Source organism: Natrix helvetica (assembly GCF_964273705.1).
Source record: "Natrix helvetica genome assembly, chromosome: 2".
NCBI classification, from domain to species: domain Eukaryota; kingdom Metazoa; phylum Chordata; class Lepidosauria; order Squamata; family Natricidae; genus Natrix; species Natrix helvetica.
In genome coordinates, this window is record NC_138552.1 from 189,939,008 (window position 1) to 189,954,333 (window position 15,326).

The 15,326-nt window shown below is 39.6% G+C and overlaps 1 protein-coding gene and 1 long non-coding RNA gene across 2 annotated transcripts in view; both read left to right on the top strand.

Annotated features, from left to right (window-relative positions):
- The window catches only part of LOC309387792, a 957,351-nt gene that overhangs the window by 878,728 nt on the left and 63,297 nt on the right, over positions 1 to 15,326 (top strand). The window lies entirely within an intron of this gene.
- The window catches only part of LOC309387790 (dermatan-sulfate epimerase-like), a 145,006-nt gene that overhangs the window by 66,383 nt on the left and 63,297 nt on the right, over positions 1 to 15,326 (top strand). Inside the window, exons 7-10 of the mRNA XM_081944609.1 lie at positions 4,235 to 4,409; positions 7,081 to 7,178; positions 14,111 to 14,229; positions 14,993 to 15,151. Coding sequence (XP_081800735.1) covers positions 4,235 to 4,409; positions 7,081 to 7,178; positions 14,111 to 14,229; positions 14,993 to 15,151 — 551 coding nt within the window. The remainder of the gene's footprint in view (positions 1 to 4,234; positions 4,410 to 7,080; positions 7,179 to 14,110; positions 14,230 to 14,992; positions 15,152 to 15,326) is intronic.

The following is a 15,326-nucleotide window of genomic DNA, read 5'->3' on the forward strand; positions in this document are numbered from 1 at the left end:
TTGATTATTTTCATCAAGTGACAGGTTTCCAAAATAAATAGTAGGCAGATTATACCGGACAGTAATTTCATTTCCAGATAAAACTATAACGTCCTTTCTGGTGGAGAAACAGTGTGGTTTCATTGTTATTAGAACTCAGGACTATATTTGGATTTTGAAAAACTGTGGGCTACCATTTTGCACTGTATTTGGATTAGAATTCATTCAATTAAAAAGTTTCCATCATACAGGAAACTGGTAGGTTAACAGAAGAAAGGTAGATTAGAAGAGGGAGGGGAGTATTATTCATAAACATTTTATTTGCATATTCCTAAACATTTCATTGTTAAGCCTAGTTTGCAATTTGAAGGTTACGAGTCCACCATCAATCGATCATTTCATCTATGAATTATGAACAAGACAAAACAAGTATCATAAAGTAAAACCACAAGCGTAATCTGTCACCCTTTTCAAATATTTCCCACTTATGAAGCAACTTTCTGGGTTTTTTTGACTGACGGTTTTCTAGATTTCTCTCCTATGGTGACCAATTCTTTATATGTACAAAGGCTGAACTTTAATCAGGCTGAGGACTGGATTTGGAGTCTGAATAGTACTGCAAATTCTATTCCCCAACTAATAGATGGGGCTAATACAAGCATTTCAACATTTCATTTAAATGTAAGTCAGTTTAAACAAAATCAAATATAATTAATATGAAAGCCCTTGAATTTTCCTCTTTTATCACTTGAGAAAATTCAGTTTCCTCACGATATGGGGAAAGGAGCCAAGGATTTAAGAGCAAAATGCAACCTAAGGTCTTGGATTATTATGTTCCTTTTCCACATCTGATAGGGCTAGATTAGACCCATTTTAGGAGTTAAATCAGAGGTGGTATTCAGCGGAAATTTTGAGTAGTTCAGAGAACCGGCAAATAGGCTGGTCCCACCCCCGCTGCCTCCTAGCTGATCTTCTTTTGTTGCCGTAAACAGGAGAACGGAGCTGGAAAGCAGGTTAGTGGGGTGGGGAGGGAATGGGGATTTTGCAGTATCCTTCCCCTGCCACGCCCACCAAACCATGCCCATAGAACCGGTAGTAAAAAAATTTGAATCACACCACTGAGTTAAACACCTTTACATCTGGAGAATGAAACCTGGCCTCTGTTCTATTTACAGCATGTCCTTTTGGTTTGCTCCAGCACAATGAGGGTTATTTAACAGATTGGATTTTATTATGATTTCCTTATCAAAATTAAGTAGTTTTCTAATAAGCTAGTATTCAAATCCATTTCAGCCATGACTGAAATGGCTGAAATGGCAAAATTGACTACTTTGATTTAAGAAAAGAATTTAAGTACTTTTATTCACTCATGGAGACTGCTTCTGAACTTTGTGCTTGAAGTGAAAAGAATGAAACTTTGATTTTGGGTTTTACAGATTAGATTGATAGATCTTTATAGAAATGGCTTGTTCGTATTATGAAAAAACAAAAAGTTGTGATTTGATGTTATTGCCTTATTTTACTGTAACAGAAAGAGTCAGAAGTCAATGTTTCGTTTTCTCTAAACCTCCCTTACTTTTCTTCCCCTTCTCCCTCCCCAAGGTTTTCCTATTTACTTTTGCATTTTGTTTCTTATTTTATCTTGTAACCCAATAAAAATGTTAAATCACAAAAAAGAAGGGACTAGCCAAGGAAACTCCATCCAAAATCTGGTTCAATTAAGGTTCATAGCATCATATTTAATGCTTTGGGAGCAAGCAATTTTGTCCCATTGAAGTTAGTGCTTTAAATCCAGGTGCTGTTTTAAAGCATCTGCCAAGCTCGCATTGTTACCGACTAATATTACAGTTTTAAGTATCGTTTGTTCCTTCTCATAATAGTTGGAGATTACAAAGATTAAATCTTTATTTTGGTTTTGATCAGAAAAGAATTGTGTACATTCCACATGGAAAAGTAATGTCTAAAATTTCTTATTTGGGACCACAGATATTTAGTGGGAAAGATGAATATGTGTAGAAATATTAACTGATTTGGCTTTGCAAGTTGCAGTCAAAAGTGTGTATCTTTAGTAGCCGTTGGAAATTCTGCCCAAGTGCAATTCAAGTACTTGATCAGACAATAGGAATTTCTGTATTCATCGTTCTATTTCATATGAACCTTTGCTTGCTGGATATTGAAATTTTCCTTTTTTTAATGTTGTTTAAGAAGTTTATTAATTAAATTCCAGTCAAAACATTTATTTTTAGTACTCAGCTTTGAGGAAGAGTTGTAAAATTATGTTCATACTTTCTATTTTGTACTGGACAGAGTCTGCCTTATGGAGTACTTAAATCAGGGGTGAAATGCTACCAGTTCGGACCGGTTTACCCGAACCAGTAGGAAAAAATGCTACCAGTTCGCCTGAACCAGTAGTAAAGAAATGCTGCTCGTTCAAGTGAACCGGTAGCTCCGATGATCAGTTATGTGACAATCAGCTGTGCCACACAATTGGAAATTGTGCGGCACAGCTGATCGTTGGAACTACCGGTAGCAGTTTTTTAATACTGGTTCGGGCAAATGGTGCACATGCACACATGAAGCAAACCGGTAGCGAAGTGAACCGGTAGCAGACTTCAGAGCATTTCACCCCTAACTTAGATATGATGAAGCGAATCACCCTGCAAGAGTCAGAATAAAAGAATTTGGAAAGATGGAAGTAACAGTTCCATTTTAATTATGAAATCCCTAGAACCCAAATTCAAAGGTCAACTCACGTGGGGTTCCACACAGAAACAGGAAGCAATATATCCTAGGAGAGAGGCAGCAAGCCAGTGAATAGTCATTGTTTTGGCATTTTCTAAAATGGAGGGGTTTATATCTCAATTTCTGGTGTCCCTCCTGAAGCATGTAAAATTCTGCTAATGATGAGTTGATTTTCACTTACGGTATAAGAAGTGGCGCATACGGTATAACCAGTTCGGCCGAACCAGTAGTGGTTTGGTGGCCTGGATTGCTGGAACCGTCAGTGACCCAGGCCTGCCACGCCCCCGAACTGGTTCTTCTGGCAGCGATGCAGTCGCTACCATCTTGTTTCTTGCTTCTGCACATGCACAAAATAATTTTTATTGCACTGTGCATGCGCACACAGCGCGAATCAAGTGTGGCACGCCCACGAGCAAACCGGCAGTAGTGACTGCCGGAATCCACCCCTAGGTATAAGACATATAAACATTGCATTGCCTAGCAAGCAATGGAATTGGTAGATCCTACTGTTTATACTCTGTGCATCTAAAATGTTTCTTTTAGAATTAAAATTGAGAATCTGCAGGTACAAGAACATACTTCTGACACATTAGGAGTTCCTGTTCACCTCAGGGTTTCCATACAGTAGCTGGTTTCTGTTAGTTAAGAAATAGTTAAGTAAATTCCAGTTCTTGTTCTAATTACAAGTTTCTCTGTTCTGGAGGAACACAGCAATATGCAGGTAACGTTGAGGTTGTGTCTGCATTAAATTCAGTTTTGTAAGGAAAATATATTAACAATTTTATAGTTGCGACCAGCAATATAGTTTTTCCAGGTATAAACTGTGGATTGAAATTCCATTCCCTTGCTCTTGTTATTATTCTTTAACAGGCCACAAACCAGGAATTCTCAGTTATGCAAATTCCATCTGCCCACCAGAATATTTATGGCAGCTCCCTTTCAATACCTTTCCCAAAGGAATTATATCAGCTGCTTTTTAAAAACCTAAGCATTTTTAAAATTGAGTGGTGTTTGAACGCAATGAATGCTGAGACAAATGCTAAAAACAGATTCTTGGAGATTGATAGGTCAAACGTGTGGCATATTCAAAAACAGGGAGACAGGGAATGCTGCGGGTCCCATTCTCTAAGGAGATACATCTGGTGGGACCCAGAAGAAGGGCCTTCTCTGTGGTGGCTCCCTCTCTCTGGAACATCATTCCCCCAGAGATTAGAACGGCCACCACTCTAATACTCTTCCGGAAGGCGCTAAAGACTTGGTTCTGCCAGCGGGCCTGGTGAACCCACAGCAGGATGGAGCCCATTAAATGGCTCATGTGATCTGTTGATGCTGAGGAGGGGTGGGTGGGAGGTGATTTTATTGTATGATATTATATTAATTTATTTGATTCTTTTTATTAGTTTTATTGTTTTAAATGAGGTTTTATATTCTGTAAGCCATGGGCGAATAAGCAGCAATATAAATTCAATAAATAAATAAATATTCAACCATAATCTTACTTTCTACCTTTCAGAAAACTCTGGAATTTATTTTCCTGAAGTGAAAAGCAATCCAGGAAAATATATACGGTCTTGTCCTGATTCTGTCAAAAAATGGTTAAGAAGACTGAAGGAGAGTGGAAAGATTCTGCTATTAATTACTAGCTCTCATTCTGACTATTGCAGACTGTTATGCGAGTACACTTTAGGGTAAGTGAATGTTGTGTTACTTCAGTCTTCTTTTTGCCTGCGAGGAGTGTAGCAGTTAAAAACAGTTCATGATAGTGACATCTTTCTTCCTGCATGCTGTGTTAGTTATTTGAAGCATTCTTCTAAATCTCTCAACCTGAGTAAGGATGGCTGGAAGCCACCAACAATATTACTTGAGGTTGCTACTTCTCCTTCTTGAGAGAGAGGGTTAGAAACCTATCCAATAAGTCCTTTTATGCCATGTGCATGAGAGAGTTTCAGAATGAGATAGTTATTATAAATAGATACCAAGCTCTATTATACCTGAATACTAAATATGAAGTTTGAAACCAAATTGCTTGTTTCTTTCTGTGTAAGTAGAACAAACTCCTCAGAAGGCTGCACAAAACAGTAGCTTGACTCCTGTCATGTTAGTGATCTAAGTAATATCCAAGTAATATTACTAGGGACTACTTTGGTAGCTTTCATTGCGATTTCATTGAAATTCACGAGCAGATTCAGCAGAAATGTATCAGAATAGAAAGGCCTTATAGAACACATTTTGCTTCATTTTTCCACACTTCTGAATTTCTGTACACAGAATACTGGAAATCCCCCAAATTCCTTCCATGATGTTTCTTTTTTCTCTCTCTCTTTCCTTCCTTTTTTTTTTTTTTTGGCAATGATTCTGCAAACACCATATTCCTCATATTGTACAATATTGTCAAGCATCCTCAGGACCAATTAGAAAGTATGAATAACATGGGGGCTCAGATCCTGTGTGCAGTTATTTGTCTGGAATACGTATTGGCTTAGTTCAATGGAGTATATGTCTGTTTTGGTGGTTTGCTGCAGCATCTTAAGGTGGGGTGCCCAACCCCCACCCCATATCAGTCTCTGGCCTGTTAGGAATTGGGCCGCAGAGCTGAAATTGAGCAGCGGAGGAGTGAGCAAAGCCACAACCATGTCCTCTCCCCGCCCCCCGTCTGTGGAAAAATTGTCTTCCATAAAACTGGTCCCTGGTAAAAAAAAAAAAAAAAAGGTGGGGGCAGGTGCTGCATTAAGATTATTCTTAATTGTACTTTTGTTTATTTATTTATTTATTCAATTTGTGTGGCTGGCCTCACCTAAGCAACTCTTTTAAGATCATTTATAATGCATTTTTGGTGGCTTGTCATTAACATCCCAGAATTATGTATTTTAAAATGGGCAACCACATACAGTTACTAAGTAAATAATATATGTATGTGGCCTTGTTATTTGGTTGCTAGCAGCTAATTAATCTAGATTTCTTAGTAGGTCATTCACAGAAATAATTCATTGGAAATGGATATTTATTTCATGTTTTGTTGACTCTTTACTACTTCCCTGATGTGTTCCTTCAAAAAGGAGCCACAGTGGCTCAATGACTTTATGACGCTGGAGATAATCTCAGCTCCAGCAGTTTGAGTCCTTGCACTGTATGGCAGGGTGAACTTCCATCGCTCACTTCAGGGGTTCTGCCCACCTAGCAGTTCGAAAGCATGTTCTATGAGAGTAGATAAACAGGTACCACTTTGATGGAGCAAAAAGCTGGAGCTTTGTGTAGCAGTTAGAATCCTGCCAGCACTGAACTTCCCCAGTTGTGATGCTCGTTTACGAGGCAGCGTCAGTGGAGGAAAAGGGGCCTTGGATGATACTACAGGAAAAGCTGCTCATTTTTTCTTTCTGGCATGAAGCTAGCATGCCTCTCCTGTGGCGTACTGTAGGAAGCACAGTGACATGCGGTGAGGTTTACAGCTGGTGAGGCAGCAATTTTTTTAGACTTGTGGACTTCAACTCCCAGAATTCCACAGTCAGGCATGCTCAGTTGCAACCTGCCGCCCTCCGCCCTGGGATTCGGCCACGGCACTGCCTGCCAGAGCTACGCGGAATCCGGGGCGCGCTTGTCGGGCGAGGGCAGTGCAGGTGGGGAGCAGACGGAGCGGAGGAAGCCTCTCCCCCCACCCCCGCTTCCCGCCCCGAAAAACAAAGGGAACCTCTGCCGCCGCCCAGGCAACCTGGCCGGCCTCTCTCGCGGCGGGTCTCTGGTGCCGAGCTTGGGAGTCCCTGGAGGACTGCAAGCACCGCAAGGGGCTGCAAGCACCGCTGGCTGGACAGGAGCCTCGAGTCTAGGGCAGCGAGTCATTCGATAGGAAACTTACCTCTTGGAAGGAATGACTCGGCTTGGCTCCTGCTTTGTCTCTCCTGCCTCTTCGCTTCTCCGTTCAGTCGTTGGGCGGCAGATCGAAAGCGGGAGCCAAGCTGGGTCATTCCTCCCAAAAGGCAAGTTTCCCATCGAATGACTCACTGCCCTGATGATGAGAGGTTAGGCTGTGCCTCACTTGCCTCACCTGACTGCACGTCACTGAGGAAGCATGAAAATATGTACCTAACAGAGCTGCTAATCAAACAGTGAACTACTACTCTGAATTAGCTTTGTAATCTCCTGGCTACTGTAGCAACCATCCGCTACATTTTTAAAAATCCTTCAAAAGGCTTGCCTATTTATTAACTGCATGCAGATAATCCATATAAGATATACCTGCATATATCTAGTCTTTAGCTGAATATATTGTCGCAATTTTCATCAAGGGAGAACAATAATTGAAATGTTGTTTGTGCTTACTCAGACAGATGAAAATATCAATTTAATTTGTTCTTGTTGTTGCAGGAATGATTTTGAAGACCTTTTTGACATTATAATCACAAATGCCCTGAAACCTGGTTTCTTTTCTCAAACACCAAATCAAAGACCTTTCCGGACTCTGGGTAAGCTAGAATTAAACATATTAGCAAAGAAGTTGTAAGCAACTTTACTGGACATCTGATAGTTGTCCTCCTTTTATTTTATCTTATTCTTTTTCACATTAGAGTTGCATAATTATCTTTTTTTTTATTATTATTATTATTATTATTATTATTATTATTATTATTATTATTATTATTATTATTATTATATACTTTATTCATTAAACATGAAACTCAGCCAACTGAACATTCAAAAATGCATTATGCATTACAAATACCAGTGACTGGTGCTAATGGTTGATACGGTTTGCTGACAGCGTTCTAGGTATCAATCAAGTACCTTCTTAAAATATAAGATGTTCTGAGTAGCGCAGTTTTTTTGTAGTTCTGCTGGTGTTATTGCAGAAAGCTGCAATTTGTTGATGTATCTTGTAAAATTCTTGGACATGGTGCCAAGTGCCCCGATGACAATGGATATCACTGTTACATGCTTCATCCATAGCCGTATAGTTTCGATGGCCAGGTTGCGATATTTCGTGATTTTTTTCTAGTTCTTTTTCTTCGACATCTCCAAGAACAGCGATATCAATAAACTGTACACTTTGGCCCTCTACAACCGTGATATCTGGCGTGTTCTGCTCCAAATGACAATCTGTTTATATTCAAAAGTCCCACAAGATCTTCATCTTCTCATTTTCGATAACTTTTTCCACTTTATGTTCCCATGACTTTCTGGATACAGGTAAATCATATTTTTTTACATAATGACCAGTGGATTAATTTAGCAACTCGGTCATGTCTAGCTTTGTAATCAGTTTGTGTGATTTTGCTGCAATCACATATTAAATGTGAAACAGTTTCAACTTTGTTATTGCAAAGTCGGCAGTTTGAGTTGTCAGTGGATTAAATATCTTCACTTTCATGGCATTAGTTTGTTCTTGAGCAGCCAGTATTAAACCTTCCGTTTTTTTCTTGATAGTTCCCATCTTAAGCCATGTCCATGTTTATTATTATTATTATATTTATATTTATATTACTGTGTTTCCCCGAAAATAAGACAGGGTCTTATTTTCTTTTGACCCCTGAAATAAGCACTTCGCTTTATTTTTAGGGAGGTCTTATTATTTTTGAGGTGCAAGAAGTGGTGAGCATGGTCACCTCGTGGCTGCTGCTGTGTTGCAATATTTTTGGGCAGGGTTTATTTTTGGGGAAGGGCTTATTTTAGTGCATTCTCTCAAAAGCCTGATTGGGCTTATTATCTGGGGAGGTCGTATTGTCAGGGAAACAGGGTAGCAAATCCCTGAATGAAATGTGCAGCATAAAGGAGAGTTTCATATACATGCGCTTGAATTGGCAACCTCAAGGGGACAGAAGAAAGTAATTCTAGCTGGGTCACTGATCTTTCTACGATTGAAACTCAGGTAAACAAGGGTTAATACAATATTTTTCTTTTTATTCATAAAAAGTCAGTGTGGTATAGTAATTAAGGTGTTGGACTAGAACTAGAGACATTCAGGTTCAAGTCCTTCCCTCAACCATGGGAACTCACTGGATGATTTTGGTCTAGTCGCTTTACCTCAGCTCAGCATACCACAGACAGTTGTTTCTAGAAAGAAAAATTGAAGGAATGAGTTGCCTTGAGGTCCTGGAGAAACAGTTCCATATAAATAACAAAAGATAAAGAGTTTCCTCTTAGTTGTAAGAAGGACTGAAATCCAACAGAGACTCCCACTGGAGAAAGGGTGAATAAGTAAAAGTTATTCTCTCTGCAGCTTTGCGTGCATTTCACACAGTTGTCAGATAACTTTTTATGTTTTGGAACAATTTCTAAGGTAGTGCAAGGAAAGTAATTAGTAAACATCTCCCCCCTCTCTTAACAGGCCCATCCAAGGACAGCGTTCTATTAATTGAGCCATAGATTACAACACAACATACTGTATTTAATACTATAGATTTTTCTACCATATTCTGCCCGCGATTTTTCCATTAAATCTATCACAAAAAAAAAAACCACGCATGCACACACATGATATAAACATCTGTGTTTCATATTAAATGTTACATTTGGCATTAGAGCAATAAGAAAGTTATGCAAAATCCATTAAATCGTTATTTCTGCTAAAGACACAATATTTTTTTCTTGAGGACTGAGTACATGTCTAGCTTATTCAACCAAGTGTTCCTAAAATAAATTTTCCATTAAGGACACAAAGGAACTCACTTGAGAAAGCTACAGTATCAAAAGTTCCTTATAATCAAGTTATAATCCACATTAGTGGAATTCTTAGGCTGTCTAAGCATAGTTATTTTCTTGTAAATGATTTTTTTATCTGACTTGGTACCATCATCAATGCTACTGAGTATGGGGTTTGTTTCCTGTTATATATAGTAACTTACCCTGCCAGGGGCAGGGCAATAGCCAAAGAAGAAAAAACAGGAGTCATGTACAATAAACAATGTAAGGGTTGTAACAGCTATTATGTATTATGTCAGGCAGAAGACTGGCAGAGTATATTGACGATCACCAATTTGCAGACAGAGTGAAGATTCCTTAATCTCATAACGCAGTGACAGGGCTGGGCATGGAAGCAACACAGCCAGAATGAAGGCTTAACTCCCCTTTATTGCTCCAACTTTCCCCAAAAAGTCCCACCATTCACTGCAAGTCCAGGAGCCAAGCTCTAAACACGCCCCTCCAATAGTTCCTGGCTGCTATTAGTCCAGAGGAGCAGCACAGTTCTGAGAGCGGCCACAGTTCAGGGAATCGGGTCCCAGGGAGTCCTCATCACAGGAAGAGATCACTGGGACTTCAACTAAAAGTTGAAGCAGAATACTAGGAGGCATGTTCTGGTGGTAGGAGCTGAATAATGCCCACCACAGTGGTGGATTTCCCCTCAATAGAGGTTATTTAAGGGGACCTAGATAGCCTGGAATGATTTAGTGAATGCCACTGAGCTCAATGGGGTATGCTTTAGAGCAGGGGTGTCCAAACTTTTTTCAAAGAGGGCCAGATTGGATGAAGTGAACATGCTGGAGGGCCGAACATTTTTCCGAACATAACTCACTGTCACAATGCAGCTCAATGAGCTCAAGCTGCAGCTGATCTGGAGCATCATCGGGGTCAACAGAGAATGGAGAGGAGAAAAGGCTGATCTCCTTTTCAATAGCTGCAAAATCTTGAAAGCGCCGTTTAAACTCTTCAGCCAGAGATGCGATGTCTGCTGCATACCTGCTCATTTGCACACTGATATTGTCCTGTGAAAAACTGTTCATTATTTCCTGCAATGCTGGGAAATGTATGGTATTGGGCTGTGTTTGTGACAAATGCCTTTGGAAAAGTTGCAGCTTTGTTCCAAAGGCCTTGAGGTTTGAATAAAGCTGGTTCACCGCTGCATCTTTTCCCTGAAGACTTGTGTTTAGTACATTCAGATGCTTTGTTATGTCAACTAGAAACCCCAAATCAGCCAGCCAAATAGGATCAGATAGTTCTCGCATTGGTTGTCCCTTTGTTTCCAAGAATTCTTTGATTTCCTTTCTGAGAGAGTAGAAACGCTGCAGCGCAGACCCTCGACTGAGCCATCTTACATCGTTGTGATATAAAATATCTTCATATTCAGCCTGGATGTTCAGTAGAAACTGTTTAAACTGGCGGTGGCACAGAGCTTTAGCGCGAATAAAATTAATAGTCTTTACAACCGGTTTCATAACATGATCATATTTGAGATATTTAGCACAGAGAACTTGTTGATGAATGATACAATGCAGTTTAATAGCTTCGCCTCCTTCTTCAATCACCTTGTTACAGATTAGGGTTGATATGCCACTTCGTTCACCAGCCATAGCAGGTGCCCCATTAGTAATAATCCCAGTAACTTTGTTCCAGGGCAGTTTCATGTCATCTATTGCGGAATTAACAGCAACAAATAAATCCTTTCCTCTAGTTTGGTCCGTAAGGCTCTGGAGGTCAAGTAGCTCTTCAGTCACATTTATTTCATCGTCCACCCCTCTCAAAAAAGTCAGCAACTGAGCTGTGTCAGATAGGTCTGTGCTTTCATCACAGGCTATTGAAAAGAAGTCAAAATCCTGTACTTTGGATGTCAACTGTCTCTTAATATCTGATGAAATATCTTCAATTCTCCGTGCTACAGTGTTACGAGCCAGGCAAATGTTGGCAAACTCTTGCTTCTTCTCGGGACAGATATTTTCAACCATTTTCATAACGCACTCTTTAATAAAATCACCCTCAGCAAAAGACTTGCAATTTTTAGCAATTAACATTGCCACGTCATAGCTTGCCTTTGTGGCATTTTCATTTGACTCTTGTGGGCTCTTGTGAAAAATCGCTGTTGTGACATTAAAACTGCTTTAAGTTGCTTCAACTTTTCACTGCGGTCGCCCCCTGTTAGTTTGTCATATGTGCTATGTTTTGTCTGGTAGTGTCTTTTGATATTAAATTCTTTATAAACGGCCACAGTCTCTTGACATATCAGACAAACACAGTGATTACGTATTTCAGTGAAAAAAAATTCCACTTTCCACCTTTCCTGGAAACGGCGGCCCTCACTGTCAACTTTCCTTTTCTTATTTATAGTCGCCATTTTATAAAACGTCAGGATCGGGCTTCCGATGCGGCCCTCTCACCGCCCTCCCTCCTGTGGCAGACAGTCTTCTGTCGCTCCCAACGCGCCGCCCTCAAGCAGAAGATGTAAATGCGGCCCTCCCACGGCCCTTCCTTCTGATTGAGGGCGGCGCGTTGTGAGCGACAGAGGGCGGTGACGTCAGGATCGGGCTTCCGATGCGGCCCTCTCACCACCCTCCCTCCTGTGGCAGACAGTCTTCTGTCGCTCCCAACGCACCGCCCTCAAGCAGAAGATGTAAATGCGGCCCTCCCACGGCCCTCCCTTCTGATTGAGGACGGCACATTGTGAGCGACAGAGGGCGGTGACGCCAGGATCGGGCTTCCGATGCGGCCCTCTCACCGCCCTCCCTCCTGTGGCAGACAGTCTTCTGCTTGCCACCCTCAATCAGAAGGGAGGGCCGTGGGAGGGCCGCATTTACACAGAGCAGGGAGGGCTGTTAGAGGGCCGTATTAAACCGCCCCCGGACTGCAAATGGCCCGCAGGCCGGACTTTGGACATGCCTGCTTTAGAGGACTGACTCCCTAATGTTTCAATGTTCTTCTTCTTATAACAATTGTTCATTAGTTTTCATTAAAAAAAAGGCTGCACAAGATCTCATATGCTTTTTAAGGCAAATTTTTCTGACCTTCATATTAATGCCTACATATAAATGCCTACATACTCCATGGCCATAGCTGTAGTTCAGAAAATATAAATAAGTTGTGTCTTCCTAATATTTTTAAATAGCAGTTTTCTTTAGCAATAACCTGGATCATGAGACGAGTGCAGGACTCTTAAATTTTCTTTATTTGAGGTACTGCGAGAACTTTGGTTCACACAGATTCAAATGCTTCCATGATATGCTGATACTGTCTTCCTGGCATCAATTCTCTTCTCAACTCTCATAACCTCAGAGCTACAATCACAGAGGTAATTGCTGGGCAACTTCAAATGGCTTCTGCTTGTGAAAGTGAATATGCTCTCTTGAACCTTGGAGAGCCATGCAGTTTGTGTTCTGTCCTTTGGAGTACTTGGTGATTTCCCACTGAATTACACCTAAAAGTTGTTTTTCCTCTTTAAATATTTTCAAATGTTTCCACAACTAAGTAGTTTAAATATCTCTGTTTGCAAAACAGTGATATTATTTGTACTAATAGAAAAAAGATCTGATTGACGATCCTGAATCAATCAGAGAAATAAATGAAGAAATAATAGGAATAGCACATCTTTGTCTGCTTATAAAAAAAAAGAATGAAGTGAAAGCAGTTTTCTTCTTATATTAAGAACTTGAGATTTGTTGTTATTAGGGCTTCCTTTTAAACATTTTATAAAGAACCCCTTAAAAAACAACTGTTTTGTGTGGAACTACTCACTTTTCATGTTATAAAAACTGTTTAAAATCTTGATCGATTTGAAATGAGTTTTATTCCAGTAAAACCAGCCAACATACTCTGCATAGTAGCAGCTTCATTCTTGGGATTCTAGACTGCATGTCCATTTCATGGCTGTAAGATGCATTCAGGCTATGTGAGATACATATAATTAATGTAAGGGTGCAGCATTTGTATCAAAAATGTGCATTTCAAACTATTCTCGGAGCAAAACTTGCAAAAAAACTATTTTAAAATTGCAGTGATAAATAAGTGCTTTATTCTGACAGAAAGTCAAACAGACTCAGTTCCTCTAGACTTGTTTAAAAATCTGTGCCTTTCTCTTTAACTAGATATCTGTCCTCTTATCCTTCTTAATTGCCTGTGCCTGTCCCATCTGCCCCATATCTAATTTATTTCTCTACATCATGGTTCTATAACATTAATTTCTAACTTTGCTTTAACTTACATTGACACAGATATAAACCTCCATCTTATTGTTTTATTAACCTATCCCAGTTCGGATCTTTATACACTCAATTTCCAGGATCCAAAATTAATTTCTTGTATAATTTTAAGACCTATTCCTTTAACGCTTTCTCAAGGAAGTTGTAAATGTTATTGGTGACTCCACCAGAAGATGAAAAACAGTGAAGTGAACTATAATTTGTGGGACATGTAAGTATCATTTGGTATATTCTCTCTTTTTTAAATTAACATTTTCATTGAGTTGTAAAGTATTATAAAATACAAAGTAAATAGAAAAGCAGTTAATATTTAATTCCTTATTTTACTGTCACAGAGAGAGTCAGAAATCAGAGCTTCTTTTTCTTTCTTATCTTTCCCCCACTTGGTATATTCTCAAAAATTAAATTTGTTTAATGTGTCTTTAGTTATTTCAGAGGAGGGCTTTTTTATTTCTTGCATTTTCAGTAAAATAGATAAATTTCTTTTATTGTTTCAGAGAATGATGAAGAACAAGCAGCTCTCCCAACCCTGGACAAACCTGGCTGGTATTCCCAAGGTAACTCAAGCCATTTGTATGAGTTGCTGAAGAAGATGACTGGAAAAGTAGAACCAAAGGTATTTAAAAAAAAACAGAAGTGAAGGCATGAGAGCAGAGCCTCCTCATAAGAAGGCTTTCTCAACATCAACAGTCAGGGGTGGTCCCAGCATTACTGCCGGTTCGGTGTGCGCAAAAACCGCAGGTGTGCACATTTGCACAATAATAGGTCTGTGCATGCTCAAAGCGTTTAAAAAGGGGAAAAATTACATTTGTGCAATTACAATTGTTCTGCGCATGCTCAGAACTGAAAATCAAGATGGCGGCCCCGTAGAAGAACTGGTTCGGGGGCATGGCAGGCCTTGGTCGCTGCCTGTTCCTGTGACCCAGGCTGCCAAATCACTACCGCTTTGGCCGAATCGGTCTGAACCAGTAGGAACTCACCTCTGAACACAATTTCATCTTATTAGAAACCAATTTTTAGAGATCTAGAAGTAAGCCATAGTAATAACAATTATATAAATATTATCAGCTTACAGGAAATACAAGCAAGCTTCATATTTATTTTTAATATAAGATGGCTTAAATTTAATGTATGATCACCTTTCAAAGAAATTCCAATTGTGTTTTAATGTATTTTATTCTCAAGTCTGTATCCACTACATTGCAAGCTTAATTAGTCCTTATTAATGTATTTTAAGTCAGGGATAATAGAAATTAATTTGGAATTTACTGGTAGATCCTATGTGATTTGCAGATGATCAGCAAGGACTCATATGCGCTGAATGTTCAAATGCAGATATTTATTTATTAGTTGAAATTGCTGTGTTTCCCTATTTCCAGATCGTTTACTTTGGTGATAGCATGCACTCAGATATTTTCTCAGCTCATCACTATAGTAACTGGGAGACTGTCCTTATTTTAGAAGAGCTTGGCGGAGATGGTGCTTTGGTACTTACAGAGTCAAGGTCTGAACCCTTAGAGAAGAAAGGAAAGTATGAGGTAAGGATAATCTGGTATAACTCAACTCCTCCTCCATTATGGGAGGGTTGGCATAGCATTTTGAGAACCACTACAGATAGTCCTCAATGTACATCAATTCATTTAGTGACTGTTCAGAGTTACATCACTGAAAAAAGTGACTTGTGACTGTCATTCACACTTATAACTGGTGCAG